Below are 25482 nucleotides of genomic sequence, written 5' to 3'. Positions count from 1 at the left end.
GCCCATGTGTGTCCTGGTGGCAATAAGGATTGCCAGTGGGCTTGGGACTGCAACAAGGGAAGGATAAAACAAAACCCAGTGGCAGCATGTTCTGATTGATTAGGTATCAGGGCCCTTTTCCCACTCTGACTGCATAAGGTAGATGCTGAAAGGCAGCTCTTACTCTTGATGGTCCATCTAGAATCAATCAAACACCAAACATATTTCAGGGTTGGATGTTCTCTAACCTTTTAAATATCTTTTCACACTGGAAAAATTATTCTGGAAAGCTGAGTCATTATGCTCTTTTCTCTAAAGAATTAAGAGACATCAATGGGGCTAGGTTCACCAAAAGGCTCAAGGATTATAAATTTAATCACCTAAATTTTAGATGCTGTAATGCTTTGTGGAATTCAGAAATTGCTCTTCTCATTGGAGAAGCATGTGGAAGTTCTTTATCTGGCATGTGGGATGTCACCCACCTCAACCAACTCCTAGGACCTTTTATTGCAAGGTCTGGTTTGGAGACTGCCTTGCAGATCAGCTCCTTCAGGTGGTGTAGGATGGGCATACAGCCACTAGACAAACATGGCATGGCAGATACCTGTGTCCTTGGGAACATTACTAACAAGGGGTTAAAGATTTTCCCAAATTACAGTGAGGTTTACATCCATACGGTCATCTGGTAGAAAGGCTGGATAATCTGGTATATATTTCAGGCTTCCAAAACTTGTGGTATTAGATTTAAAACAATAGATTTAATGCTTCTGTTTTAAAATCCATTATTTTAAAGTCATCTTACTAGTAAAATAAATACGAAATTATTTGTGTTTATATTTTCAAGTTCCTGTATCCAATTGTTTGGGATATACATTTATTTTTCTTTGTTTAAATGAGAGCTAAGCTCCTTATTTACTCACAACACTCCAAAAAAAAGACATGTAAAAGAATCTTCAAAAACTTTGACATTCATAATAAACAGAGGAGAATTTGGCACTACAGGTTTTTGTGACAACATAAGATTAAATTTCGCCTACTGGTGATTTGGAAACACTCAGCTCCGGAGATGCAAAATGCAAAGGAGGACCTACAACTCAACCTGAGACAGACTGTGGTCAGTCCCTATACAAATAAGACGCTGCTTCAGGAGTCTGAGTCAGGAGTCTTCATTTTCCTTGTTCCCCTGTGCCAGCCCTATCCCCTAGGGAAACACAGATTCTTCTCTCTGCTGGCACCCCCTAAGCAGCATCTGGGTAGAGAAAAAGGAGAAAAGGGGTTGGAAAGGACTGTGGGATCTTTTTTTTCTTTTTTTTTTTTCCACAGCAGATATGTAGGTAAAGTTGCCAAAACAAATTCAAGCTGTTTCCTGCTCCAGGGCTGCTTGAAGCTGTTTGTCAATAGCAGTTTCCAAGTTATGTTTTTCCTTAGAAAATTTGGGTGCAGTCGAGCATCTTTATATTCCCGAACATGCTGCAAAGTTCATAGTTTAGTTCTTGGTATGGGAAAAAATTGAGGGCTTGAATAAGGGCCTTAGTGATGCATGATCTGTGCCAGTTTTTGATGTGGCAGACCTCTATCCACTTTATGACTTTATCTGTGCTCTCTGCTGAGAGCAGGATATCTGTCATTTGAACTTTCTGTTCATTGTTTGCCCGATATTAAATCCAGGACACGGTCTAACCCAGCTGTGCAAGCCATTGTCTCATGAACCAGCCCCTTGCAGACCAAGAAAAAAGGCAGCTCTGGCAAGGCGGCAGCTCTGCTGTGAGGTGAGTAAATCAAGAGGAGCCATTGGGGCGCCATGTGCGCACGTGCTCAGGGTGCTGAGTGCTGAATTTTGCCTTTGCTTATGCCACTGATGGGGTCCAGCACCCAGCCCAATGGGGTATTTCAAAGCTCTGGTTCTCGTGTGGCATGCTGGGTTTTGCTGAGCGGCTTGGTGATGGTCTTCAGGACGTTTCCTTGATTCTTGGAGGTGAACGGGTTGCCCAGGGAGCTGGTGGGGTCACCATCCCTGGGGATGTTCAAGGAAAGGTTGGACGTGGTGCTTAGGGACAAGGTTTAGTGGGTGATACTGGTGGTAGGGGTGGTTGGACCGGATGATACTGGAGGGCTTTTCCAACCCTTTTGGTTCTGGAGGTTTCCAATTAGGGTTTCCAACCCTAATGGCGCTGGGATCGAAACAGAGAGCCGGGTTACGGCTCAGAAGGGCAGAAGGCTGATACTCGGAGTTTATAAACGTAGGGTTTATAGATATAGGGTTTATAAATATGAGTCAATAGCGAAGGAATGTAACAGTCATGTATGTGCTTGGTGTGGGGGTGCCCCACACGACGGGGCCATGAGGGGACCCCTGGGCGGGAACCCGCAGGTGCGGGGGGGCGGGGCCAGGGCTGGCGGCGGGCGGGGCGGGGCTGGCGGGGCGGGGGCGGGGCCTGCAGCCGCGCAGGCGCAGTGCGGGCCGCGCCCCGGCGCCATCCCCTCAGTGTCGGCGCGGCGCGGTGAGGGCAGGGCCGGGCCGGGCCGGGCTGTGCGGGGCCGCTCCGGGCATGGCGGAGAAGAAGCAGCCGGTGGACCTGGGGCTCCTGGAGGAGGACGACGAGTTCGAGGAGTTCCCGGCGGAAGGTGCCCGGCGGGGGTGGGGAGCGGGGCGGCGGCGGGGAGGGGGGGTGCGGCCTGCAGGCCGCCGGGCCTGAGGGGCCTGAGGCCTGGCTGGGGGGGGTGGGGGGGGGCAGGGCGCTGCCAGGGCGGCTCCGGGACCCCCGTGGGGATGGGGGGGGGTCGGGGCCAGGCATGGGGAGCCCCCCGGGCCTGCCCTGTGAGTGGCTGCGGGAGCGAGAAGTGCTGGGTCATGGGCTGCGGGCAGCGGTGGGAGCCCTGAGGTGGAAATGAGGCGAGGGGGGAGCCTGTGACCGCCTCGTATCGCGGCTTTCCCGGCGCTGCTGCTGCTGTGGGTGCGAAATGTATCGAGAGAGGGAGTTAGGAGAATCTGGGCCTCAATAATAGAACGCCCCGGTGGGCTTTTGTAGCAATTTTATAGCAATATAGACTTGGAAAGCCCCATATCAGGGCACGGTTCTTTGCTGTGTGCTTAATTTTGCCAGTGTCTCAAGCTGTGGGCGGTGATAAACGTGTACGGCATGGGTGAAATGGTTATTGGGCTATACCATCATCCTTATACGTGACATCTCTGTGGCCGTGCAGCCCTTACGTATCCTGAAAATACTGTGTGCACTTACAGTGAAAGAAGTTAGTGATGTAGCTGAGATGGTAGTTAAACTGAGAAGACCAGCCCTTTCTTCCTTATATGCTCCCTAAAGGTGCAAAAAAGGTTTATTTATTGTAAATTGAGTATTAGCTGTGAGCGTGAAGGAAGCCTCGAAGCATACTTCTGAACCTCAGATTGGCCACTGCGCTCAGTGGCTGTCACAGCACTTGCTCCTAAGCCTTGTAGTGGTAAGAGTCTCCATTTGGTGTCTGCTGCTGATTTGAGTCTTTGTATTGATCTCAACTCATCTTAAAATGCTGTGCCTTTAAGTTTCTCTTATTGTCAACAGCAGAAACTTTCTCATGATTTTATCTTCTCATTCAGTAATTTTTTTTTTCCACAAGAATTTTCAGACCACATTGAAAGTTATCATCAGTTGCTTAGGAAAGAGTCATGATAAATCTCTGATGAACCCCCTGTCAGATTGTTGTTCTTTCACATTAAAGCACCACTTCCTATACAGCAAAAAATCTTCAAGTTCTGCTGCCTTTTTTTATTCCAAAGGAAATTAGGTGATGCAAACTTACATCACAGACAAAAATACTGGCATTTGGGGAACATCTACTTGGATTTTTTTTTTCTTGAAACAGTTTATCAATTCAAGTTCGAAATGATAAAATCCCAAACAGATGTGTCCTTTTTTATTTGAAATATTTCCTGACAAGTTCAAGCATGTGTGAACTCATTACTTACAAACTTATGTACAGTGCTTCTCAGAATGTAAAACATAATGTGAAAATTGCTAGGATTTTGGGTTATCTTCTACTCTGAAAACCACTTTGCTTCCCTCTCCCAAGTACAAAATATGGCAAGAAGTTATCATTATATAAAAACAATTTTTAAGGAGTCCAGCCGTGACAAGTTGATCAGAATCAACATGCTGCTGCTGTTGTCACTGTACACCAGAATTCCCAAGTCCAACATTCTCCATGCTTCAAAGTGCAGATAATGCTACAGCACTCCTTACTGTTATTCCTACAGAGGCGTGTGACATTGCTGGAACGATTTTAGTGTGGATTTCAGGGGTATAGTGTCAGCATACACACTGCAGAATGTCATGGCTACACCAAGAAAGATATAATTTAGGCTTTACTTTCACTATCTTTTTTTTTTCTCTCCCAGCTTCTGTTGTGGAAAAAGACACAGCCTTTTTGACTCCTCTTTGCTCACTGTGATTTGGAACACGCTTCCCCAGTCTCCCCAGCTCCTTTATGGTTGAAGCTGATTTTTTTGTGCTGGATACTAGTTACTATGAAATATACATTTTTTTTAACTTTAAAACCTGAGCTACCTACACTAGTACATAGAAAAGCTTGACTTTGGTGTTCATTTAAAGCTGGTTTGAGCTGTGTTTTTTGTATTTTTAAAGTCCAGCTAGTGTTATGACCAGTAAAGTCTTTCTTTTGACCAAAAAAAAGCTCATTACATATAAATTGGAAGAGCTTCTTGTAAGTAGTATTAAAATGAAACCCTTCCCTTTGAGTAGTGAGCAGTATGCTAGCCTCAAATACTGCATTCTCTTATGCTGCAGTTTTCCTTCACCTTTTCTTCCCAGTTCCTTCCTGTGCTCTCTCTAAAATCAGTAGGATTTCTATGTTCCTTTGTCATTTCTCTTTATATAATTTATTTGAGAAGGGGAGTTTAATTGTAATGTCTTCTACATCTGTGTCTTTAATCAGTTACAAATGTTTTTTTCCTGTTCTGGTGAATCTCAAGCATGATTTTTTTTTTGCCTGTCTACATTAAAAATGCAAGGAAGAACGCACAGACCAACCTTCATTCTTATGAATAAAGTTGTTCACTGTGAATTAGTTCTTAATCTTTTACCCTAATAGCTCTTTTTTTTCCATCTGTCTGTCCATGTTTAATGTTACTTTGGCCCTTAGACCTCAAAGCTTTCTCTGAGTGGGCAGCAGATGGCTTACTAAATCGTAAAGGCTTTGGGGAAGAGGGGAAGAATAGCGTTACGTCTTTAAATATACCAGGAGGCTTTGAGAAATATGAGGTTGGGATTCTTTTTATTTTGGTAACGTTAGAAAAAGTTACTGTCTGTCAGCAAAAGATAGCTGAAAAACTGTGATGGGATAGTTCCCAAATGAAGTAAACTGACTTGTGTTTACAAAAACATTCTGAGCCTTTCTGATTTCTCATTTTTCTTATTTTTCTACACTACCAAGTTAGATTTTTTTTATTATGAACTATCAAGTGGGTGATCAGTAATTTGTCAAGAGTGGTGTGCCAGGTTATTTTATTATAGGAAAAATAGAAATTAGGTTAGCAAATGGACTTCCAGCGTCTTGCTGCTGTGAAGAAATGGCTTCTACTATTTTTGGAACCCAGAAGTAGCTGGTTACTGGTAGCAACTGCCGTTGGCAGGTGCATCTTTCAATTTGCCTTTGCTTCTGCATCACAGATACGTTTTTGGCATTTATCCATAGCCTGTCAACGTCCGATGTGAGTGAATGGAGGATCTGAGTGTGTGTGTGTTTTGGCACAAGTGTTTGACGTACATTGCTTTTAATTGTGAAAGGAGAAAGAGGAAATGCAAACCCAGAACTGCACACCTCTTGGTGTGATTTTAGGAGTCAAATACTCAGTGTTTCTCTTCTCTTACTATGGTGCTACAATTTATCTCTATGTATGCAAAATGTCCCTTCGGAGTGTGTAATCCTGCAAGCCACGATGTGTAGTGTATAATTATTTTCCTACCAAGTTATATTTTTGTCATAATTCAGGATTTAAAAAGAAAATCTCACTGTACTGTTTAGTCTCAAATACTTAAGTATGATCTGAACATCTCTGTTATAGAGGGAAATTTGTTACCATTTGAAGCCCGCCTTACCCAGAAGCTGAGCTAATCAGTCAATACTGAAGCAATGCAGCATAAAATATTTACCTTTTTTTTCCTGCCTTTAGATTGGACTGGTTTAGATGAAGACGAAGATGCTCATGTCTGGGAAGACAACTGGGATGATGACAATGTAGAAGATGATTTCTCCAATCAGTTAAGGTAATTTGATTTTTAACTTTCTGTTCTAGAAGCTGGATGAAATGTTTTAAACTGCACTGTTTAGTTGTTAATATCTGAAAGTTCTGCTTACTTTTAAAAAGAGGTCTGAAAAAAGGAATAAATGAAGGCTCTGCTTTGTGTTTATCTACCTAAAAGCCTTTCTGAACTGGACTTAAGGGATTACAGAACAATTGAGAGTACTGATGAGCATTTCATCTCTTAAAAATTGAACTGTGCATCCTGAGATACGCCTCATATCATCAATATGCTCAGGCTTTTGTGGTGTTACACAGCTTAAGACAGCACAAAGATGTGGAAAATCTGAATTGTGCTGCAATGGCTAATGGCAAGGGAGCCAGGATTCTTTCTTCTGTGCTGTATGGTATGCAAAGTGTAGTAGTATATTTTTTTCCATACCTTCAAATAGTATTGCTGTTCTGTGACCAAATAGACAACTGGAAAATTTTGCCTAGAGCTCCCCTCTCGTGTGTTAAAGAGCATGCTGTTTGTGAGCAGTGATAGCAAAGCAGTGTTTATAACATCCTCTGAAAAAGTGATAGCAATTCAGGTACCTCTAATCCTGTTGTTTAGTCTTCTTGGTCACTTGTAGCTTCGGTTAATCCTTTTAGTGATGTGTAATTATAACCTAAGTTGTTTTAAGAGTCAATACAAATTCACACTTTATAATTAGTCCTTCAGTATGTTGCATGCAGCGCAGCCTTCTGTAATACAGCCTGATTAAATGCTTCCTGGGATGATCTCTTGTAAAGGGAAAAAGTGGCCCTTTGTGTAACAGGCACAAAATGAAGCCTGTTGGTATGGTCCGTGCTTATAAGGCTGAAAGGTAATGAAATTATAATACTGGAAAAAATGTTGATATGTAGTGAAACACAGACCTTAAAGGTGTGGCATAATTCTTGATTACCGCATAGTTAACACGATAAATCTTCAATCTACATCTTATAGCCTGTAGTGTTGGTGACCAGATACTTGTCTTAAAAAGATAGTTGGCAGTGTTGCTTTGTTGCAAAATATTTTTATTTCATCTTTGGAAAGAAAATGCAGCAGTCCTTCACTTCTAAAGTTAAAATGGCACATATGTAAACTAACCTGAGACGTAGACCCACAGTGTCTAGGTACACATGTGCTAACACTGGGATATAAAATGGTGTAGCTCTGGTTGGTGTGCTGGAGGCAGGTAGGAGGTGAAGTGGGGACAGGTTATGGGAAATAACCTTTGCTGTTGCCGACCTTCTGCCACAGCCAAGGTGAACAAAACAATCCTCTTTTCTCAGAATTCATTGCACCAAGATATTAAAATAGTGCTGATACAAAAGTATGTAAGGCAAACTTTGGAAGTAAGTGCATTTAAATTGCTTAGATTAGTGAGTTCGTTGAGTTTTAAGGACATTTTGGAGATAACCAGTATAAGACAATACAATTTTTTTGTGTTGTTACTGTCTTAGAGGTGCTGCTTTGCAGCATAAAGTTGTCCTTCAGCAAGAGTGGGGCAGAGGATAAGTAAATGTGATTAAAACAAATGTTGGAATTTTTCATACGGGATTTACTTCTAGTGATCCAAAGACATTAAGATGAAGTTGAACTGTAAAACAAGTGAGGTTAAGGTTATTAATGTGAATCAGGAAGCAGTGTTACATGTTCATGATATTTCTAAAATGGTAATATATTGTGCAGGGTACTTCATTTTGAAAAAATGCAGATGTCTGGCTATTTTATTTGTATATTTTAATATACCCATCTTTTTTTTTCTACAGAGCTGAATTAGAAAAACATGGATACAAAATGGAAACGTCATAGTTTTTGCTGATATGGAACAAACATTGAACTGTGGATAGACTATATTGAGAAAACATGGAAAGTGAGAAGACAGTAACATTATCTGCTTGGATTACTTATTGTTTTGTATGAAAAATAAAGTTTTTAATCTTAGCCGAAGTCATATGTTCAGCCTCCGCTAAACTGGTAACCTGTATTTCGGTTCTTAAATGCTTTGTGTGACAGCTCACAGAGAATGCTACTGGAGATCTCTCAGTGGCTGACATTATTGCACCAGCTCCAGTGATGGGGAGTCAAATAAGCATGACCACAATGCAAACTACTGAACGTCTCTGTCATAAGTGATGTGGAGTGTTTAAAAAAAAATACTCATGAAAGAAATAAAATGCTTCTGTATTCCAGTCAAAATGCAGCAGAGGTAGAAAGGATTTTTAGGGAGTAAAGTAATAAAACTCATTTTGCCTTAAGGTTTTATTTCATAATGGTTTGGGGTTTTTGTTAGGAATTTAATGTGAGTACCAGTTTGATCGCCTTGGAGATAAAACCCACTGTTAAAGTGTGTCTTACAACAGCAGAAATCCAAATTCTACAATTTTGTCCTGTCATTTCTCAACTCTGGTAAAGAAGAGACCTCTGTGGAGGCGAGAAAAGTTCTGTTCTCATGCTTATTTAATCCTAGGAATCTCTGCTGAAATTGCCTCCAATTTGCCAGTTACAGCAGTTCATCTGTATCACACAAATGCCTGCTGAGAACGGAAATCAAACTTCCAACTCATTTCATGGAGGCCAACAAATAGTTGCCAGATAGATACAATGGTAGTGACTGGATTCGATTACTCTCTGAACTAGAAAACAGAAGGTGGAAATTACAAAACCTATTACCAATTCCATGAATCCTCCCCAAAGGAGCTGTTAAAGCTGGTGTACGCAAAGACAGAGGGAGATATGGTAATTCTGGAAATGTAGGCCATGATTGCAAATAAAGTCTTTTTTATAATAAAGGGACAAATACGACTGTGTATGTACGGAACTCAAATTTGCTTTTTCAGTTTATTGCAGAGGAACGGGATTTTTTTTTAAGCGAGTTTTCAGAATAAAGGTATTAGGTGATGGATATGCTCTAATGGTATTAAATGCTTTCTTTAACCCCGTTCACTAATTAGCAGTGTCTTAACTGCATGTATTAATGCAAAATGCTAGGAAGATGACAAAAGCAAATATCTCCTCCCCCCAGTTTAGGTGATATTGTATTTGTGGTGGAGGAAAGATTTGCTGGGTTTCTTACTGGGAAAAGAAAGGGAGGCATCTTCAGGTAGACTGTCCTTGGCTTGAGTAAGTGGCTGGTTGTGATGGAAATACACAGCCAGTACGGCTCCTTTCAGAAGAATGCAAAGCACCAAGTTCATATTTTGACAAGTAACAAATTAAAAGTCTGCGTACTGAGCGGCAAACAGCAATCCAAACATCCTTACGTGAGGGTTGGGACATTGAAAAGTATGTTGAGAACAATTCTGGGACTGTCGGTGCTACTGATGTGTTAATATTGGGAGGCTGAGTAATGAGGCTGACCGAGAAGAGATGACAGATGAATTATGGAAATGTGCAGAGCAATCTTTGGATAGGGGCAGCTGCTTTCCATTACGGGAGTCGGGAAACCTGGCTAAGGCAGCCCTATCCCATCAACTGCTAGCAGCAGGGGGAAGCCGTTGAGGCAGAAAAGCATCTTTGCCTCAAGAAATCTTGCTTACTTTTTGCTGAGCCACAGTTGCCTCCTGTTAGTATCTTTTTCTGCTTTCTTCACAAAAGCAGAAGTAGAATGAAGTCTTATCTCAATGCCAACATTCAGCTGGTAGAACCTCATTGCTTTTTTTTAATCTTTTGAAGGTTGGTTTGATGACAGTTGCGTAATGCTGTCTGCATAAGAGAATGTTAAGAGGTAAACAAGTTACACGCACAAAATGGTATGGGAACGTAGCTTACTGCAAAATCACAAAATCAAGCACCCCTCACGTTTCTTGCATGGTCATACAGGTTCTTTAAGCTTGCTAGTGTAAAAGAGAAGAACATTTCTGCTTTAGATTGGCCTTTTTTTTTTTTCTTTCTTTCTAAAAATATGCAAACCCAGCTGTTTTTGAGACTGAAGCTAATTTTTTTTTTTTTTTTGCCTTTGAAAGCTCTGCTCTTCTAGAGGGAAGCTGAGGTGGTTGTCAGGGATGTCACTGCAGAGATTCACCTTAGTTTACCTGTTACGCAACTTAAAAAAAAAAATAAAAAAATCTCACAATGTGCTTGGAGGCTTGAAGTGTTTAGATTGTCCGTGTTGGGGGAAGTTTTCTTTGGAGGTTTCTTTGGGGAGCTAACCACCGTGCCACCATGTCCCCCAGCTGATCTGTCAGACTGTTGGACGTGGTGTCCTCACCAGAGTTTGACCCACACCAGGGACATCCCCAGCTCCCTGCTGCGTGAGGTTTTAGGAGGCAATGACAGTGAGGGGAAGGTTGCCTTGCTCTGGCCTGGATGCTGAGGATGTCCCAGGGCAAAGCACCCTTCACCCAACTCGGGGTACAGCTTCACAAGAGGTCCGTGGTCACTGATGAGTTTGACTCTGACTTTACCTCAATCCTTCACAAACTCTGCACGCTTAAGAAATGCAGAGTCACAGAGAAGCACACCAAACGGTGAGCGGGCAGAATGCAGGTTATCCTTAAAGCCTTACAGCAGCTCTTTTGTTACCTCCGAAAAGCTCTTGCTCTTTCCTCACCGGTCCCTGCCTCCCTCTGCTAGCGTGCAGAGCAGCACAAGCACAGCCCCTCTGCATGCTGCTCGGCCCGAGCAGCGCTGGGTTGCCGTGTGTCACAGCAGTCCGTGTGTTTTATCCACGTTCTAGGACGTTTTCCACCGTTCTTGGGAGATGGAGAAGTATTTTCCCCTCTTTGAAGCGTACGCTCAGCGTGAGACCCCAGGACCTCACGTTTAACAGTGTTCGGTGGTGGGTAAAATGCCCGGTGTGCTCCAGGATTCCTTCAGCTTCGGTTACTGCCGTGCACATTCAGCATTTCTGCCGATGGGGATTTATGGGGTATCAAGTCAGCCACCCAGAAAAGGAGGAACACGCATTACAACCTCTGCAGCTTTTTTAACGAAGGCGGCAAGGGCTCTGCGAGTCGCTGGCTTCCTCTGCTAGTTTTTCCTCAATTTTTTGTTTTTTCTTACCCTGTTTTTTCTAGAACACCACCGAGGACTAATAAGTCCCCCGGGGGAGGGGGGTGAGCGTAGGAAAATACAGGATCATAAAATTAAAGACTATGAGAATACATACGCACGGAAAAAGGAATTTATACTGCACAGAGCTACGGTTCCAGCCTTTCCTATCTTCTAAGCATCTGACTTTGCAGCCCTAATAATAATCTTTTAATGCAGGTATGATTTTGTGTTTGCATAATAATGCAGCTAAATTTGGTTTAATTCCAAGGCATGTGGGGAAGTAAGAAGATTGATGCCCAGAAAGTTTTTGTGATGGAATTTTACTGAAGAGTGAATGTTACGTAACATTTCAAACGCGCTGCGATCCTTCAAGATGAAGTGTGTGATATAAATGTAAAATATTTGCAAACTATAATTTAGCAACCGCTGTAAAATCGCAGTCAGCATTCCAACCTCTTCCGTGCGGTGGGTGAGATCCTTTGTCAAGCGAGAGCTGAGGGCAGTGAATGTGAGATTCATTAAGTAATTAGATAGGAACATTAATTTCAAATTAATTTCAACAGTTGTCTCAGACATTAGCAACCAAATTAAGGAGACCAAAGGCAAACAGTAATGCGGCTTAATACTTTTAATAAATGAAGGCATTTGAAGTGATTTACATAAATCTGATGATAAGCCCTCATTTAATGGGCTCCCAGATGCTCCCTGCCTCCCCTTCCCGTTCACCTTTGCACGTTTCCAGGATGTGGCCACGCTCCTCGTCTCCCCAGCTCCCTCATTACCTCGGTCTTTTCTCAAACCCTCCCTACACGGGCTCCCTAATAAATGGCCGGGCTTTCTGGGATTTGTTAGCGCGAGCTGGAACCTTTTAGTGCTTCTGAACCTGCAGCGCTGCGAGGCACGGGGGAGCAGCGGAGCCACAACTGACAAGGCCCCCAGGAAAATAAATGGTGGAGAATAAAAAAAAAAAAAAAGCAAAAAAAGAAAAAAAAAAAAAAAAGCAGATTAGGGTATTGGGGGCTGCTTGCCTCCGGGCAGGGCAGGGAGATGAAAACCAGCACATCAGCAAGCGAATGGGTCACATGGAATGGATAATGACCAGCCCTTTTCATCTGTCCTGCCGCGATCTCAAGGCCCTGGATGAAAAGGAGCAGGCACTGCTCTGGGTTGGCGTGGCACCTGATGGAGGCACGGCCGCCCTGTGGGTTGTTCGGGGTGCAGCATAGCCCTGCCAGCACCCCACACTTCAGTCACCCACCGTACTTCAGTGGCAAAGGTGTAACAACTCCGCTGGTGCTCAGCTCAGCACCGCTGTCTTGCAGCAGAGCGAGCTGCTGTGGGTCCGAGATGCCCACAGAGGGGTGGGCAAGCTCTAAACCTGTGTCCCCCGGCCTTGGCTCAAGCCTGGAGGTATCACAACAGTTAAAAAAAGTAATAATAAACCAGTTGGTAGAGACTTGATTGCAACTCGGTGGAGCTGCAGAAAGTGTGTGACTCATCTTAAATAGAATATATATATATTGCAGTTATAAATAGGCTCCTTTTTGTGGTTGCAATGACATATTTAGAAATTGCTGTTCTTTTTAAAAATAACTTTGATGTTATACAGATATTTGGGGCTTGCAGGCTGCATTGTTTATGGAGAAAATCCACGTTTCAGTGGTAACTTTCTGTCACACCAGGTATGCAGGGTAGTTTTACAGGCACAGCATCGGACTCAGTTCCCCTGCCTGGAGACTCTGAGCAAGCCAGAAATGATGCACTGCAGGAGGGGATGGAAGGGGTTGTGATGGTCGTCGGTAAAGCTGCCTCAGCTGGGGAGTCAGGAGAAAGGAAAGATGAGGCTCCCAAGTGAAGAGGTTGGGAAGGAGCAAAGGATGATCTGGTTCACCTTCAGGGAACAAAATGTACGGGATCCCATTTGCCTCTGGATTGAAAAGTCTGAGGCGAAGTGAGTTCTCCTAGCCTGATGAAGAGCACACCTGAAAGGCAGAGGGAACTTGGTGCATTTGGTTATCTGCGAGACAGCTGAGTGGTGGTCTGATCCTAGCTCTCAAGTTCCTGTGCAGAGAAGAAAATTGTCCCACAAGAAGATGCTTTTTTAACCACACAATAAAGACGGTGAGACTGGGAAAATGGAAGTGGAAGTTAGACAAATTCAGGACTATTTCAGAGGACGAACTTGCAGGAAATAGCAAGCAGGAGGGAAGGGCGCAGTGAAGGCTGTTAACTTGTGTGGCTGTGTGCCCCACGAGTGTGCCAGGGCCTGCACGGGAGGGGAGAGGTGCAGCAGGAGATGGAGAAGGGGCAGCTGCTGGGAGAGCCCCTCTGGGAGGAGCATCCCTGCAGCCAAGGCTTCCCACCAGAGAGGCCCACTGGTGCCAAAGCAGACGCAGGTGTCCCGTTTTGGGTGGGGAAATACTCATGAAGGACCATTTTTGTCTTCACAGGAGAATGCCTCCACGGTGCAGGCCAGTGACTTTTCTAGCTACGATGAGCGACAAGCCCTGATCGTCTGCGGCACTTCAGCATCAGCTCTGTAGTGAGCGCTGTTAATCCTCATCACTGATTGCTCTTACTGAGACTTCAAGTGATTGGAGAAACTGCCCGACATTCATGAAGGGAGAGTGGAGCCTCTTCAGCCTACTGCTGGAAAATCTTGAAAACAAATATATGGTTAGTGAGGGAGGGGACGGGCTAAGTCAAATATTGCACTAGCGTGTTTGGAAAAACATAGGAGGAAAGAAAAATGTAATTGTAGAGACAGACGTAAAAAAAAAAAAAAAAAAAAAAAAAAAAAAAAAAAGAGAGAGATGCAGAAATGCAAAAGAGACAGCCCCTGAGCTGTAGAGGGTAAGAGGTGATGAATGCAGATCTGGACCACCTCAGAGGCAAGGGACCCGCTGATCCTCAGTGAGGAAGGCATTGTATCAGGACGAAGGCTTGCCCTGTCTCCCCACACCTGGGTGCTGTAGGCGTTTTACCACTGTCCCACATGCAGAGCAGCTCCAGTGGTAGAGCACTGCAGAGCAAAATGCTTCAGATGTGTGATCAAGACAAGCATGGGAGAGAGGGGGAGGCGATGTAAGGGTTCCTGGCTGGCTCCTCACCCAGGGACTGGCAGCAGCTGGGTGGGTGGAGGTCCCCATCTGTGTCCCCACCTGCCACCCACCGGTGGGGGACCCTCAAAGTTTGCTGAATTTCTGGCAGTGTAGTTTTCACTATTTTCAGTCACCCAACACATATGTCTGAAATTTGTATTTTCCCATTTTTTACACCTCATTTTTTTTGCTTTGTCCTGCCAAAAAAAGTCCTGCTCAGGTTGCCAGAGCCATCCTTTGACAGGTGTACAGACTGTAGGAGAGCTTCAGTCTCAGTACAGCCCCTACCTGTGCTGGGACTCGACCCAGATGGAGCTGTATTTGGTTACACCTCCCTTGCACCCCGCGTTCTCCAGTCTGCCATCTGTCTGCACACCTCTGTCAGGGGATTCAGTAGATACAGTTGTCCACAGATTTTCACTTCTAACGTGTTGGGTTAAAAGCTCCCAAAACAGCAGAGAGCAACCCCAGGCTCCTCTCTCATTGCCTCTTCAGAGGGGGCAAAGGTAGGCACTGGGATGAAGAGAGGATGCTGCTTTCTTGGCAGGCTTGGAGCTGTGATAGGATAGCATGCCATTTTCAATATTCCACTTAGCTACTACTACTGGCACTCTTATAATTAAAAAATAAGTGATTTACATGTTATTAATGATCACTAGAAATTCCTATCAGGCTTTGCTATTAAAGTGGCCTTTCATGTTATCAGAGGCCAGCGCTTTCTTTGACAGTCACCCATTGCTTTGAGGGCTTTGAAGCTGCTTTTCTGTTTCATTTGAAACAAAAATGAGAAAAAGCAATATTACAATCACAGGCATGTGTTTGTTTTCATAGGGGCTGCATTAGCATTTCAAGGAAAAAAAAAAAAAAACTGCCTAAAAAACACCGGGTGATCACCAGAGCGCTGCTCAAACAAGGCTGTGAAGTGACGAGGTGGAAACCTGCGCTCCCGGTAATGAGATGGAAGTTCAGTAACAGCAAAGGGAATGTACATAAAACAGGAGGTGTGCAGAGCTGCATTACTATAAGGGCCATCGAATCACACACACGGTGTCAGGGAGTTGGTACTGCTGATTTTGCTGGAGATTCAGCAATTTAAGTAACCTAATCAAGTGTCATAATTGATTGGAGGTTCATTTCCTCTCTTGGAAATCATTAAGGGTGGTCATTGCTCGCTAAAAGCATTCGATGCGCCCCACAATGGAGCAACAGTGTTCCTCCCCCTCGCCTACAGAGAGCTGTGGCCAGCATGTGGCAGGGTAGCGCGGTTCAGCCCAGCGGAGGGGTGCCTTGTCCCCGGGCGAGGATGGAGTCCCGCCGGGAGGACAGCAGGTCTTTCACAGCAGCCTCGCCAGCAGTTGATGAGCTGTGCTTGATGCCGGGGAGGAACGTGCTCTGGGAAGGGGCTTTGTGCAGCTCTCAGAGAATCAGAGAATATCCCGAGTCAGAAGGGACCCACAAGGATCATTGGATTCAGCTTCTGGCTCCACACAGGACCACACAAAAACCAAACCATGTGCCTGAGAGCGGTGTCCAAATGATGCTTGGACTCCCTCAGGCTTGGTGCTGTGACCACTGCCCTAGGGAGCCTGTCCCAGTGTCCAACCACCCTCTGGGTGCAGACCCTTTCCCTAACCCCCAGCCTGACCCTCCCCTGTCCCAGCTCCATGCTGTTCCCTCGGGTCCTGTCACTGTCCCCAGAGAGCAGAGCTCAGTGCCTGCCCCTCCGCTCCCCTCGTGAGGGAGCTGCAGGCCGCCATGAGGCCTCCCCTCAGCCTGCTCTGCTCTGGGCTGAACAAACCCAGGGACCTCAGCTGTTCTTCTTGTATCTTCCCCTCCAGACCCTTCACCATCTTTGTAGCCCTCCTTTGGACACTCTATAATAGTTTTATGTCCTTCTAATACTGTGGTGTCCAGAACTGCACATAGCACTGGAGGTGAGGGCGCAGCAGCACAGAGAACGGGACAACCCCTTCCCTCAACCAGCTGGCAGAGCCATGCCCGATGCACCCCATGAGTTCGCCTCTTGCCCCTGCCTCGCACCTAGACTTAAAGCCAGGTGATGAAACCTCTCCCTGGTGAAGGGTTTAACTACTGCAATGCCCAGTCCAAGTCACAAAAAACTTTGGTGGTGTCAAAAGCGTCCTGTCTGATGTGTAGAGAACAAAGCATTGCTTCTTTGACATGCTTTGAAATAACACTTATTGGATTTAGCCCTTACAAGAGGATAACACAATCTCTTAGAATCTGACAAATTAAAATAAAAAATTTCAGTCCTCAGGAAATGATTTTAAATTCTATTTTAAGCACCATTTGGAAAATAGCTTTATTTTTAAATGAAATGTAACCAATATTTAAAAGCTTCCATCCTTGGAAATCAGAATTTCCGACCTCGAAACACACAGCATAGGCTCCAGTGAGCAAATTTTTGCTGGTCCCACAGAAGTACTTTCATGAAGTAGTTAGACTATTGTGCCAACCTAGTATAATTATTGTAATCAGCCAACCCAATTACAGAATAACAACCTGCTATACACATGACATTCAATGTATATATTAAAGATGATCTGTTAGTATTGGTAAAATTCATCTTCCAGCAGCAGGAAGAAATGGCTTCATCATGATTATTTTTTATGCTTCACTTTGGTGAAGACTTAAATATGGTTGCATTTATATTTTGCACCTTGGAAAATATTTGTATTTTAAAATAACACATTAAAGCTTTGAGCCTGAAAACACTAATGCACAAGAGTAACTTTATTTATACATTAGGAATATTTTAGTCAAATGGCCTAATGTTTGCAGAATCAGATTCTGAAAAGTAATGTACTATTTTATGTTGTACCACTATTGGTGCAAAAATTAATGGATGCATTATTTAAATCAGGCATTTAGAGACAAGCTTTGCAGCTTGGCTGTTTTTTGCTATCATATTGTTGGAAGAAACAAGTAAATAAAATCTAAAGGAATGGGAATTGAAAACAGAGGAAATGAAATGGAAACACATGACACGTTCGAGATGTGAGGCACACCTGCTTCAGGCTGAAATGTCCCAGATTCAGAGCAAAGGCAATTTTCAGCCCTCCCTTCGACCCAGGATTTAGTAAAACTCTTGATCCGTCTTTTCACGTCTAAAAAAATCCTTTCATCCTTTCGGTCTCCATCAGCCCCAGAGGTTAAAGCTTTCCTTTCAGCTTTGATTATCACAGATGTTGCTCTGTATGAGTGGAGACCCCAGTTTTACCCGGGACTAGCCTTTGCATTCAAACTCAAATGCTTTTTCTTCCAAAGCACACACACAGCAATTTGTTTAATGCTTTGGATATTAAGTATAGCCTTCAGAGAAAACACTTGGGACTTCACTCAGGCAAGGTCATTTTTTAACCAGAAGAGTGAACCATCTGTGACCTCAGCCAGGACTGCGAGCTGTGCCAGCTCAGGCTGGATTGAAGAAGTTGAAGTCTATGAGCAGCACTGCCTTTTCCAGCAGGGAAATGAAATATTGTCATGTATGGGCCAATGACAAAATTGTTGGGCTAATTAAACAAGTAAATCCTGCCTGATGGTGCCCTACACACAGATAACCATTTTTGCTCCGGGGAGTGGAGCAAAATATATGTACCATATATTTTATTAGCAATCCAAGTAGATGGTAATGGGAAGATTTGCCTCCTGCATCCACCAAAAGCACTTCTTGACTATTTCAAAATTAGATTTTGACCTTAAAGGTGTGGTATCCTTTCTGTTGTTTCTGTCATCCTAAGTACCTACTGTGGTGTTTGTAACACGGAGTCAGTTTGGAGAAGCAGTACTCATGGATGGTTAAGTGGTTCCAGCTGTCATCTCTATCATTTACTTGTAGCAAAATGAAACCAATATTAAAAAATAAAATAAATAAATATATATATATATATGTATATATATATATAAGCCTCATTAAAACAGCTGGCAAAATAACTTCCATCCTGTTCTGTCACTTTATACTCACATTTCACACCTGAGCAACCAATCCTCTTTACACACCTCTCAGGCAATACTTTGGTATTTCATTCGGATGTGCACCAGGGAGTTCCCAAAAGCAGCAGAGCTGGTTGTGTGGGGAAACCAAGAGCAGAAATACCAGTGGGAATGAAATAACTACAGTCACGACTCTGCCTAAAACACAACCTCAGTTTCATATACTGTAGTGTCAAGGCAGCTATAACTCCTAGAGGTCTTCCCAGTGATGAAGTCACAAAAAGAAACCCCTGAATGAGATATTTTGTGATCACCAAAATGTATTTTTACTTTCCTGAGTAAATGCAATGAGGGCTAGTTGAGAAACAGAGCTGAACTATTTCACTTTCTGCATCACAGGTGGTTTTCTACTGCAACAGGAGTTTGGCATCCCCTGTGAAGACCTGAGCATCTCTGTCTTTTTCTGTTTTGGGCTCTCTGCACCTGTCCAGCTCTACTTCCTGCTACAAACATTTCTAGATAAAGCTCTGTTTTACATTTCATGGTGTGCATATACTCTTCGACTAACAGCTTTCAGAAGTGGTATCAATCTGCCTTTTCCTACTAAATAGACCCCTTTTACACAATAACTACCATACATTTGTGACTGTGAATATGTAAATAGGTAAAAATGAAAATGCATCCACTGCCACACAGAATAACATTGCAGCCTTAAACTTCAGATCCATTCAGGATGATTTGCTAACATTTGGTACTCCAAGCTGAAGTGCCAAAATTGCCTGTCTCGTGCAATTTTCAAACATTCCGCCCGCACAGAACTAAGGAGAAATAGCAATCTCCAGGAGAGAGCAAACTTCGTTTAACCTGTTTTACAAAGTACTAAATAGCTTTTCTATTTTAGATGAAGAGCGGTGAATATGTCCTTTGTGCTGTACTTACCAAGTACTTGCAATGCCATATATTCCAGGCAGTTTTCAGTGATAATATAACATACTCCATTACTATGATTATTTATCAACACCGCAATCATGTAACTTTGTCTGATCCATAAGATCTCCAGTGGGGAGAAAACTCTTTTTTATTGCTTTTAATTTCTTGAAGATTTGAAATAATTTCCACTAAAATTGTTTTGAAAGACTAAAGTTTTCTCTAGACTGCTTCCTAAAAACAATTACAGACTGTTTGTGTATCATTCAACCAAAAGCTGAATATCTGTCTGTAGTCAGATATCTGTAATCCTAGGACTGGTACCATCTTCGGTAGTCTGAGGTTTCTGTCACGCTGGAGTTTTTTTATAGACACAGGCAATTATTTTTCCATATGTAAAAACATTTACAGAGTGCACTTTATAAACAGACCTGCTGTTTAATCTGACAGGTGAAGGGTGACTCCCTATCAAGTCTATACAAAACCCATGTTTTTGTGAAGAAATCCTGATTTCAATAAATGCAAACCTGAATTACAGGGGAGGAAAAAGGAAAGGCCCGGCAATCCTTGTGCAATGGAGTTCAGGCTCACTGGGGCTTTGAAGCCCTGAAAAAAAATATAATATAGTTTGCAATTATTTTACTTATTATTAAGTAAGCATTTTCTGTGAGTCGAGGACTGTCCTGGTTTGTAGAAATCTAGTCCATGAACAAAGATGACTGCAGAACATGTACACCATTTTGTTGTATACTACTTTTCTCAAAGATATTTGTTCCTTTTGATGTTAGTAATTGTATTTACAAACTTTTGTAAGAAGCAACCATGTTTTCTCAACACAAGAGAGAATTCAGAAACCTTTGAGATTATTTTGCATTGGGTAATTTTCCCAAATATCTGTGCTTGCTAAAAACATCCATTATTTCCATGTCATTTAAATTGTTTAAAACAAGAAACTTTTCGCTTAAAATAATTAAAGGTTCCATCCAAATTGTTGCTAATTTGCAATCAATTTGTATGTGATATGATGTATTTTGGATCTGGATACAAGGGATTGCATTTTTTTTTCCCTAGACTTGATGTGTTGGATTCAGGTCAAAACCCTGGAAAATAAGGATTTTTCTACAGCAAAGGGAAAACAGTCTTTTGAGTGGGGAATGCTTAATTTGTGAATATGACATAGTGCAGACTTCCTCACCATATTCCCAGCATTTTGTCTTGCCCTCTGGGCTCAAACTACCAGGAGAACAATTTGTCTTGTGATGTTTGGTATTTCTTCTGCTAATGCCAGAGTAAGCTAAGGAGAGAAAAGGCAAATGAAAATGAAAAAGGTGCTAGACACAACTCAAACACTATGGTTAACTTCTAGACTTCCTTCATGTCAGCTCCTCAGTTCTCCAGTATCAGCAAAAAGCCAGGGCAGCCACTTCTGAGGGTGGGTCTCTGTGGTATTCACCAAAACATCCAAAAATCACATAAATGCCCTAGAGTGAAGTCTGGCTGTGCCCAGGTCAGATGCCACAGGAGTCACCTGGAGTCATGGACACTGAGCTAACGCGTGGTGGCTGACATAGTCACGGACAACATGCGTCAATGGGATGCACTGTCAGCACCCTGGGTGCATGATGGATCTCAGACACAGCCATCAGGGTGGCTGAGAGCCAGGTCAGAGAGAAATCTGCCTTTTACAGTTGAGGCAACAGTAGTTTTCCCCGGTGGGAAGGGAAATCAAAGAGAAATTTCAACTTCTCTGCTCTGTACTCTCCCGTGAGTGGGGAGCGATCACTGATGGCCTTGGCAGCTATTTCATCCCCAGCCTCACTGATTTTCCCTGCAGCAGGCATTGCACAGGCGTGCGGCAGGAGAAAATCTCTGATCCAGAGGAGGCAGATTTGACAGAGGACAATTGAATGAGGAAGATTATGGCGCTGTTAAAAGACACCTGGAAGTTTAAAAAACAGTAATGATCTACCACTACTGAACGAGGGCCAGCAAATACAAAAGCACAGTAGGACTACAGATAGATGTGTCCGCCTCGAACTTGAAGCTTTCTTCCGGAAGTGCAGACATCTCCTCTTACACACAGCATGGCTTGAAATTCAACGGGACTTTAGCTCCCAATGTACAGAGCAAGTGCCTGGGCTAGATCTATGCCGCAGTGACTATGGAGAACTTCTCTCTGTTCAGTTCCCAGCAGTTTAGGGAGAGATCATTACCAATGGCTCAGAAACAGCAAATGTTTGGCTGCACTTATGATAATTTCTCACGCCACTCCCTCCGCGTCAAGACGATTATGTATATTCTTTAAAGTTGATAAAGCTACTCAGCTTCGAAGCCAAAAACGTGTGTTGAAAAAATGAGAAACATTAAAGGCTCTTTTCTGGTCCTAGCCATTTCACACACGCTTTCTCTGAGCTGTGGCAGTCTTCCAGCCTAGCTGAATCCAAACGTTGTTCCTTTCACAGGCACACAGCAAGTTCGCATAGTAAACGTGCACAGCACAGCTCACCCGAGGCTCTGATTATTTCTGCTTGCAATGTAATGTTACTGGCCATCACCGAAATGCGGTGTAGGATGAACCTCATGGCACCGGCTTGGCTGGGGGTTTATAAGCATGTGAAAAAAAAAAAAAAAGCCAGTGCCTTGATATGGGGAGTTTTGACATTTTTTATTTACATTTATTTGCACAGCTCTGAGCATTATTCAATTGTCAAACAATCATGTGTTGGTGGTGAGGAGGCAAGTAGGTTATAAAAATGAATTGGCAAGATTCTCATTTACAGAGAGTAATTTGTCTCCACCGTAATGCATGTATGTATTGTCAGGTTGGGAGAAGGAAGCCTTCTCAAGAAATGGGAATCAGATTCATCATCTCAGTTTCAGAGTCATGTTCACTTACTTTATTAGCATAGCGTAGCAAAGAAAATCCAGCTCTCCTGCTGTTTTCCATTTCACAAGAGCTCCCTTCTCCCTTCACACCAACCCTCCCTTTGCTGGTTCCTCATAAATAGAAAATGGTGCCGGCATATTTTTCTAGGTAGAAAAAAGCAGATGTAATCTATTTAAAGATTTCACCTAAAGCCATTCGGGATAATGAACATTTGATGGGTTAGGGAATGGCCATGTGAATAGGGCAGAGAGCTTGCAACCTCCCCCTCCATCAATCACGGCACTCAGCCATGTAGTCCTACCCCTTCCACGAGGTAGAGGGGCTGTACAGCTCTGCCTCTGCTGCAGCTGCATTTCTCCCAAGGGCATGCAGTCACTGTTTGTCTTTCCTGTCTTAGATACAAACCCACAGAGAAAAGGGTGCTTCTTTTTGGTCTGCTTTCCCCAAACCCCTATTTTTGGCAAGAGCTGCGTGGCAGGGCCTGGTCGTGTGGAGGAAGAGGCTGCACTGACTTCTTCTGGAGCACGCCATCACACGGCATTTGGTACACGTGGATGTTGGCACATGTCTGGGATTTGTGATGGTTATAACAGTCTAAGATTCCTGGACCATCCACTTATTGCTCTGTTATTCTTCCTGCTGTACCTGGAGATTGCTTCTTGGTTTTATACTCAGATCATAGCTGGTGTCAGGAATTTACAGAATTTACTGGCTCTTAAAACCATGCTTATTCAGGAAGCTGTCCCTCACTGTATGACAGCAGCAGCCTCGTTACAGTGCCCTCATTGCTGCCAAAATCTTTTGCATTGAAAATAATACATTTGAAGCAAAGATGCTGGCAGGTGCCATACCGTCAGTGGGCTACCACAAAGCAGAGCAGAGTGCAGGAGAAGCACTGGAGTTGCTAGACCATGGCTCTTCGTTAGGCCATGGCTCTTCACAGCTCTTCAGGTATTTTCAGATTTTTTTGTTTTTTATTTTTTTTTTAGATCCTGGAAAGAGCCATGGGACCCTCTCTCCTCCTTGTCTGCTTCTCAGCCTCCAGCGATGGCACTGATCCTCATGTTCCAAGGCATGTCAAGCGTGGTGTGATATATCGCAATTACCCCAAGGGTGGCAGTCCCTAGGGAGAGCTGACAGCACTGTTCAGAACAGCAGAGGTTTTGAGTTATTTTCAGGTAGTTTTAAAGATCATTCAACAATTCCTTTACATATTTTACAGACTCTGCTCAAGATTTTTCCTCTTGTAGTTATCTAAGTCAAGAGCAAAAATCGCTCCCTGTTTCCTCTCACAAGCAAGAGCAAGAAGATTGCACTTCGATATCCAATGGCCACATATGAATTTGGAGCACCAGACTTTAGATGTGGGACTCCAATGGAAAGATATCTGGCCATTTTCTGAAAAATCAAAAGTCAAGGAGATTAAAGCCACTTCCAATGATCTTGAGATAGTTTTCTACTTTTCCACTCTCAGATTTTTAAAATGTTTAAATGGAGGATCCGGGAAAATATCTAACCAGAAAAGTGTGATAGTTACAGAAAAAACAGGGGCAGGTGGGGGAGGGACCTGAGGAAATCTTTGAAAGCCAGATTATGTTATGAGGTTGTCAAGGTCTGTGGGGAAAGTTTTGCTCAACCAAAAATGTCACAAGCTGAAGATATTCTCTGGGTAACGCACACAGGAGGGGCTGTAATCTGTTAAAACTGTGAGTGCAGAGAGACATCGAAGGCAATCAGGGATATGCATAAAATGGCAGCCTTAATACTGACTTAGACTACTGGGTGCCACAAAAAGCAGTTGCTTCAGGCACATGCTAGCATGGAGCCCTCGGTCTCCTCCTTCCCTTACTGGCAGTTGCACCTTTCTGCCTACAGACCTGGTGGCAACTCGGGGCTGGTGAATCCTGTTAGGCCCTTTCTCTCATAGACATACTCTGTGACAGGCTGTGTAGATGCTAAAGTCCCTAAAATGTCAGTGCCTTGGCTGATCTCAGTCCTTGACGAAGGTATTTCAATCAAGCTTTGGAGCAGTTGGCCCAGGGAGGCCATGGTGGTTTCAAGGCCTGACTGGATAAAGCTCTGAGTGATGTTACCAATGTCAAACATGAGCTGCTTGTACCAAGGATGATGGAGGTCTAAATATGGAGGGAGTTTAGTATTATTCAGGACTATGGGACATGATACCAAAATCAGTGTTTTTTGCAGCTTCTTGAGATTTCTCTCTCCTATAGTGTGACTGCCTCATAGCTGGTACCATTGCTAGAAGAAATAGCAATTTCTGGACTCAAGGGATGCTCCCTGATGCCAATAGGCTGACTTATATTGATTCCATCAGGACACAAATTAGAGGGGCAAACAAAGTCACTGTTGTCAACTTTTATGTATTTTTGCAGCCATGGAAATTTTCATTCTACTTGCAGCTCCTAATGATCTTTTTATTTCATAACTTTTGACTTTTTGTTTGAATGAAGAGTACACTTCTAGCCCTTACAGATGCAGAGAAAAGCTTAATGGAGAGGAAACCTTGAGGTCCAATGAGTGATGCACAGACCCTGGTGAAGGAGTTTTGTTATAACCTACGGGTTATCCTCTTACTTCTGATTTTGGCCAGACTGCGTTCAGTGCTTCCCGAGACGTGGTATCACACTGCAGATGGCTGGCTGTAGGCAGACACTTTACTGTGAAGTCCATTTTTCTGCTGACAGTGCCCCCATCCCAGGAGCAGTTTGTTACCACGCTGTGTGGCTGAATGTTCTCCTCCAAGTCGGCTGCCAAAGAGGACAATCTTTAAGTGCCTCTCCAGCCAAGTCAGACAGCTTAGCTAATGGGTTGAGGAGGCTGATCTAGGCTTACCCTGTTGGCTTTGCAGGTTGAATTCAGGTTAACTCAGAGTCCCTTCCACATGTGTTAGGATGGGTACAGCAGACCTGAAAAGGCACCCCCCGTGCACAGCAATGTGCCCATCATTCAGGCTGGATGAAGGTCCCAGGTGAAGCTCCCCGCACAGGCACTGCCTTGTCCTCCCTTCACAGCAGGGAGGTGATGTCTACATTTTCCCCTCTTGGATGCTGTAGCAACTTATTTTGGAGCATCTCCTTCTTGCACTCATGAGAGCTTTTTAACTCCCTTGCTTGGCACTCCATTATAATTTTGCTGTGGAAGGAAGTGGCAATTTCTGCAACAGGGCCATCGGGCACAGAGCAGGACCCGGGTGACGAGTACAATAGAAGGGAAGGGGGCAGATAAATATCTTTGCAAAGCTTTAAAAATCAATTGATATTCTCCTTTCACAAAATGAATGTGTTCCCTCAGTCCGTATTTATTGATCATTCACGGTCACTGACACCTGGCTTGC

General features: G+C 43.6%; 1 protein-coding gene across 1 annotated transcript; it reads left to right on the top strand.

Annotated features, from left to right (window-relative positions):
- Nucleotides 1-2426: 2426 nt before the first annotated feature.
- SEM1 (SEM1 26S proteasome subunit) lies at nucleotides 2427-8213 on the top strand. Its single transcript, XM_068674005.1, has 3 exons — nucleotides 2427-2604; nucleotides 6164-6257; nucleotides 8033-8213. The coding sequence occupies exons 1-3, from the start codon at nucleotides 2529-2531 to the stop codon at nucleotides 8073-8075; spliced, it is 213 nt and encodes a 70-aa protein (XP_068530106.1). The 5' UTR covers nucleotides 2427-2528; the 3' UTR covers nucleotides 8076-8213.
- The last annotated feature ends 17269 nt before the right edge of the window (nucleotides 8214-25482 follow it).

The sequence above is a fragment of the Anas acuta genome, chromosome 2 (assembly GCF_963932015.1).
Source record: "Anas acuta chromosome 2, bAnaAcu1.1, whole genome shotgun sequence".
Classification (NCBI taxonomy): domain Eukaryota; kingdom Metazoa; phylum Chordata; class Aves; order Anseriformes; family Anatidae; genus Anas; species Anas acuta.
This window is presented reverse-complemented; position numbering and strand designations above follow the sequence as displayed.

What these genes read in the sequence shown, in the direction of transcription:
- SEM1 (XM_068674005.1), top strand. Translation starts at nt 2,529, where the DNA reads ATGGCGGAGAAGAAGCAGCCGGTGGACCTGGGGCTCCTGGAGGAGGAC. An exon ending in CGAGGAGTTCCCGGCGGAAG is followed by an intron (nt 2,605 to 6,163) that starts GTGCCCGGCGGG and finishes TCCTGCCTTTAG; the next exon opens with ATTGGACTGGTTTAGATGAA. An exon ending in GATTTCTCCAATCAGTTAAG is followed by an intron (nt 6,258 to 8,032) that starts GTAATTTGATTT and finishes TTTTTTCTACAG; the next exon opens with AGCTGAATTAGAAAAACATG.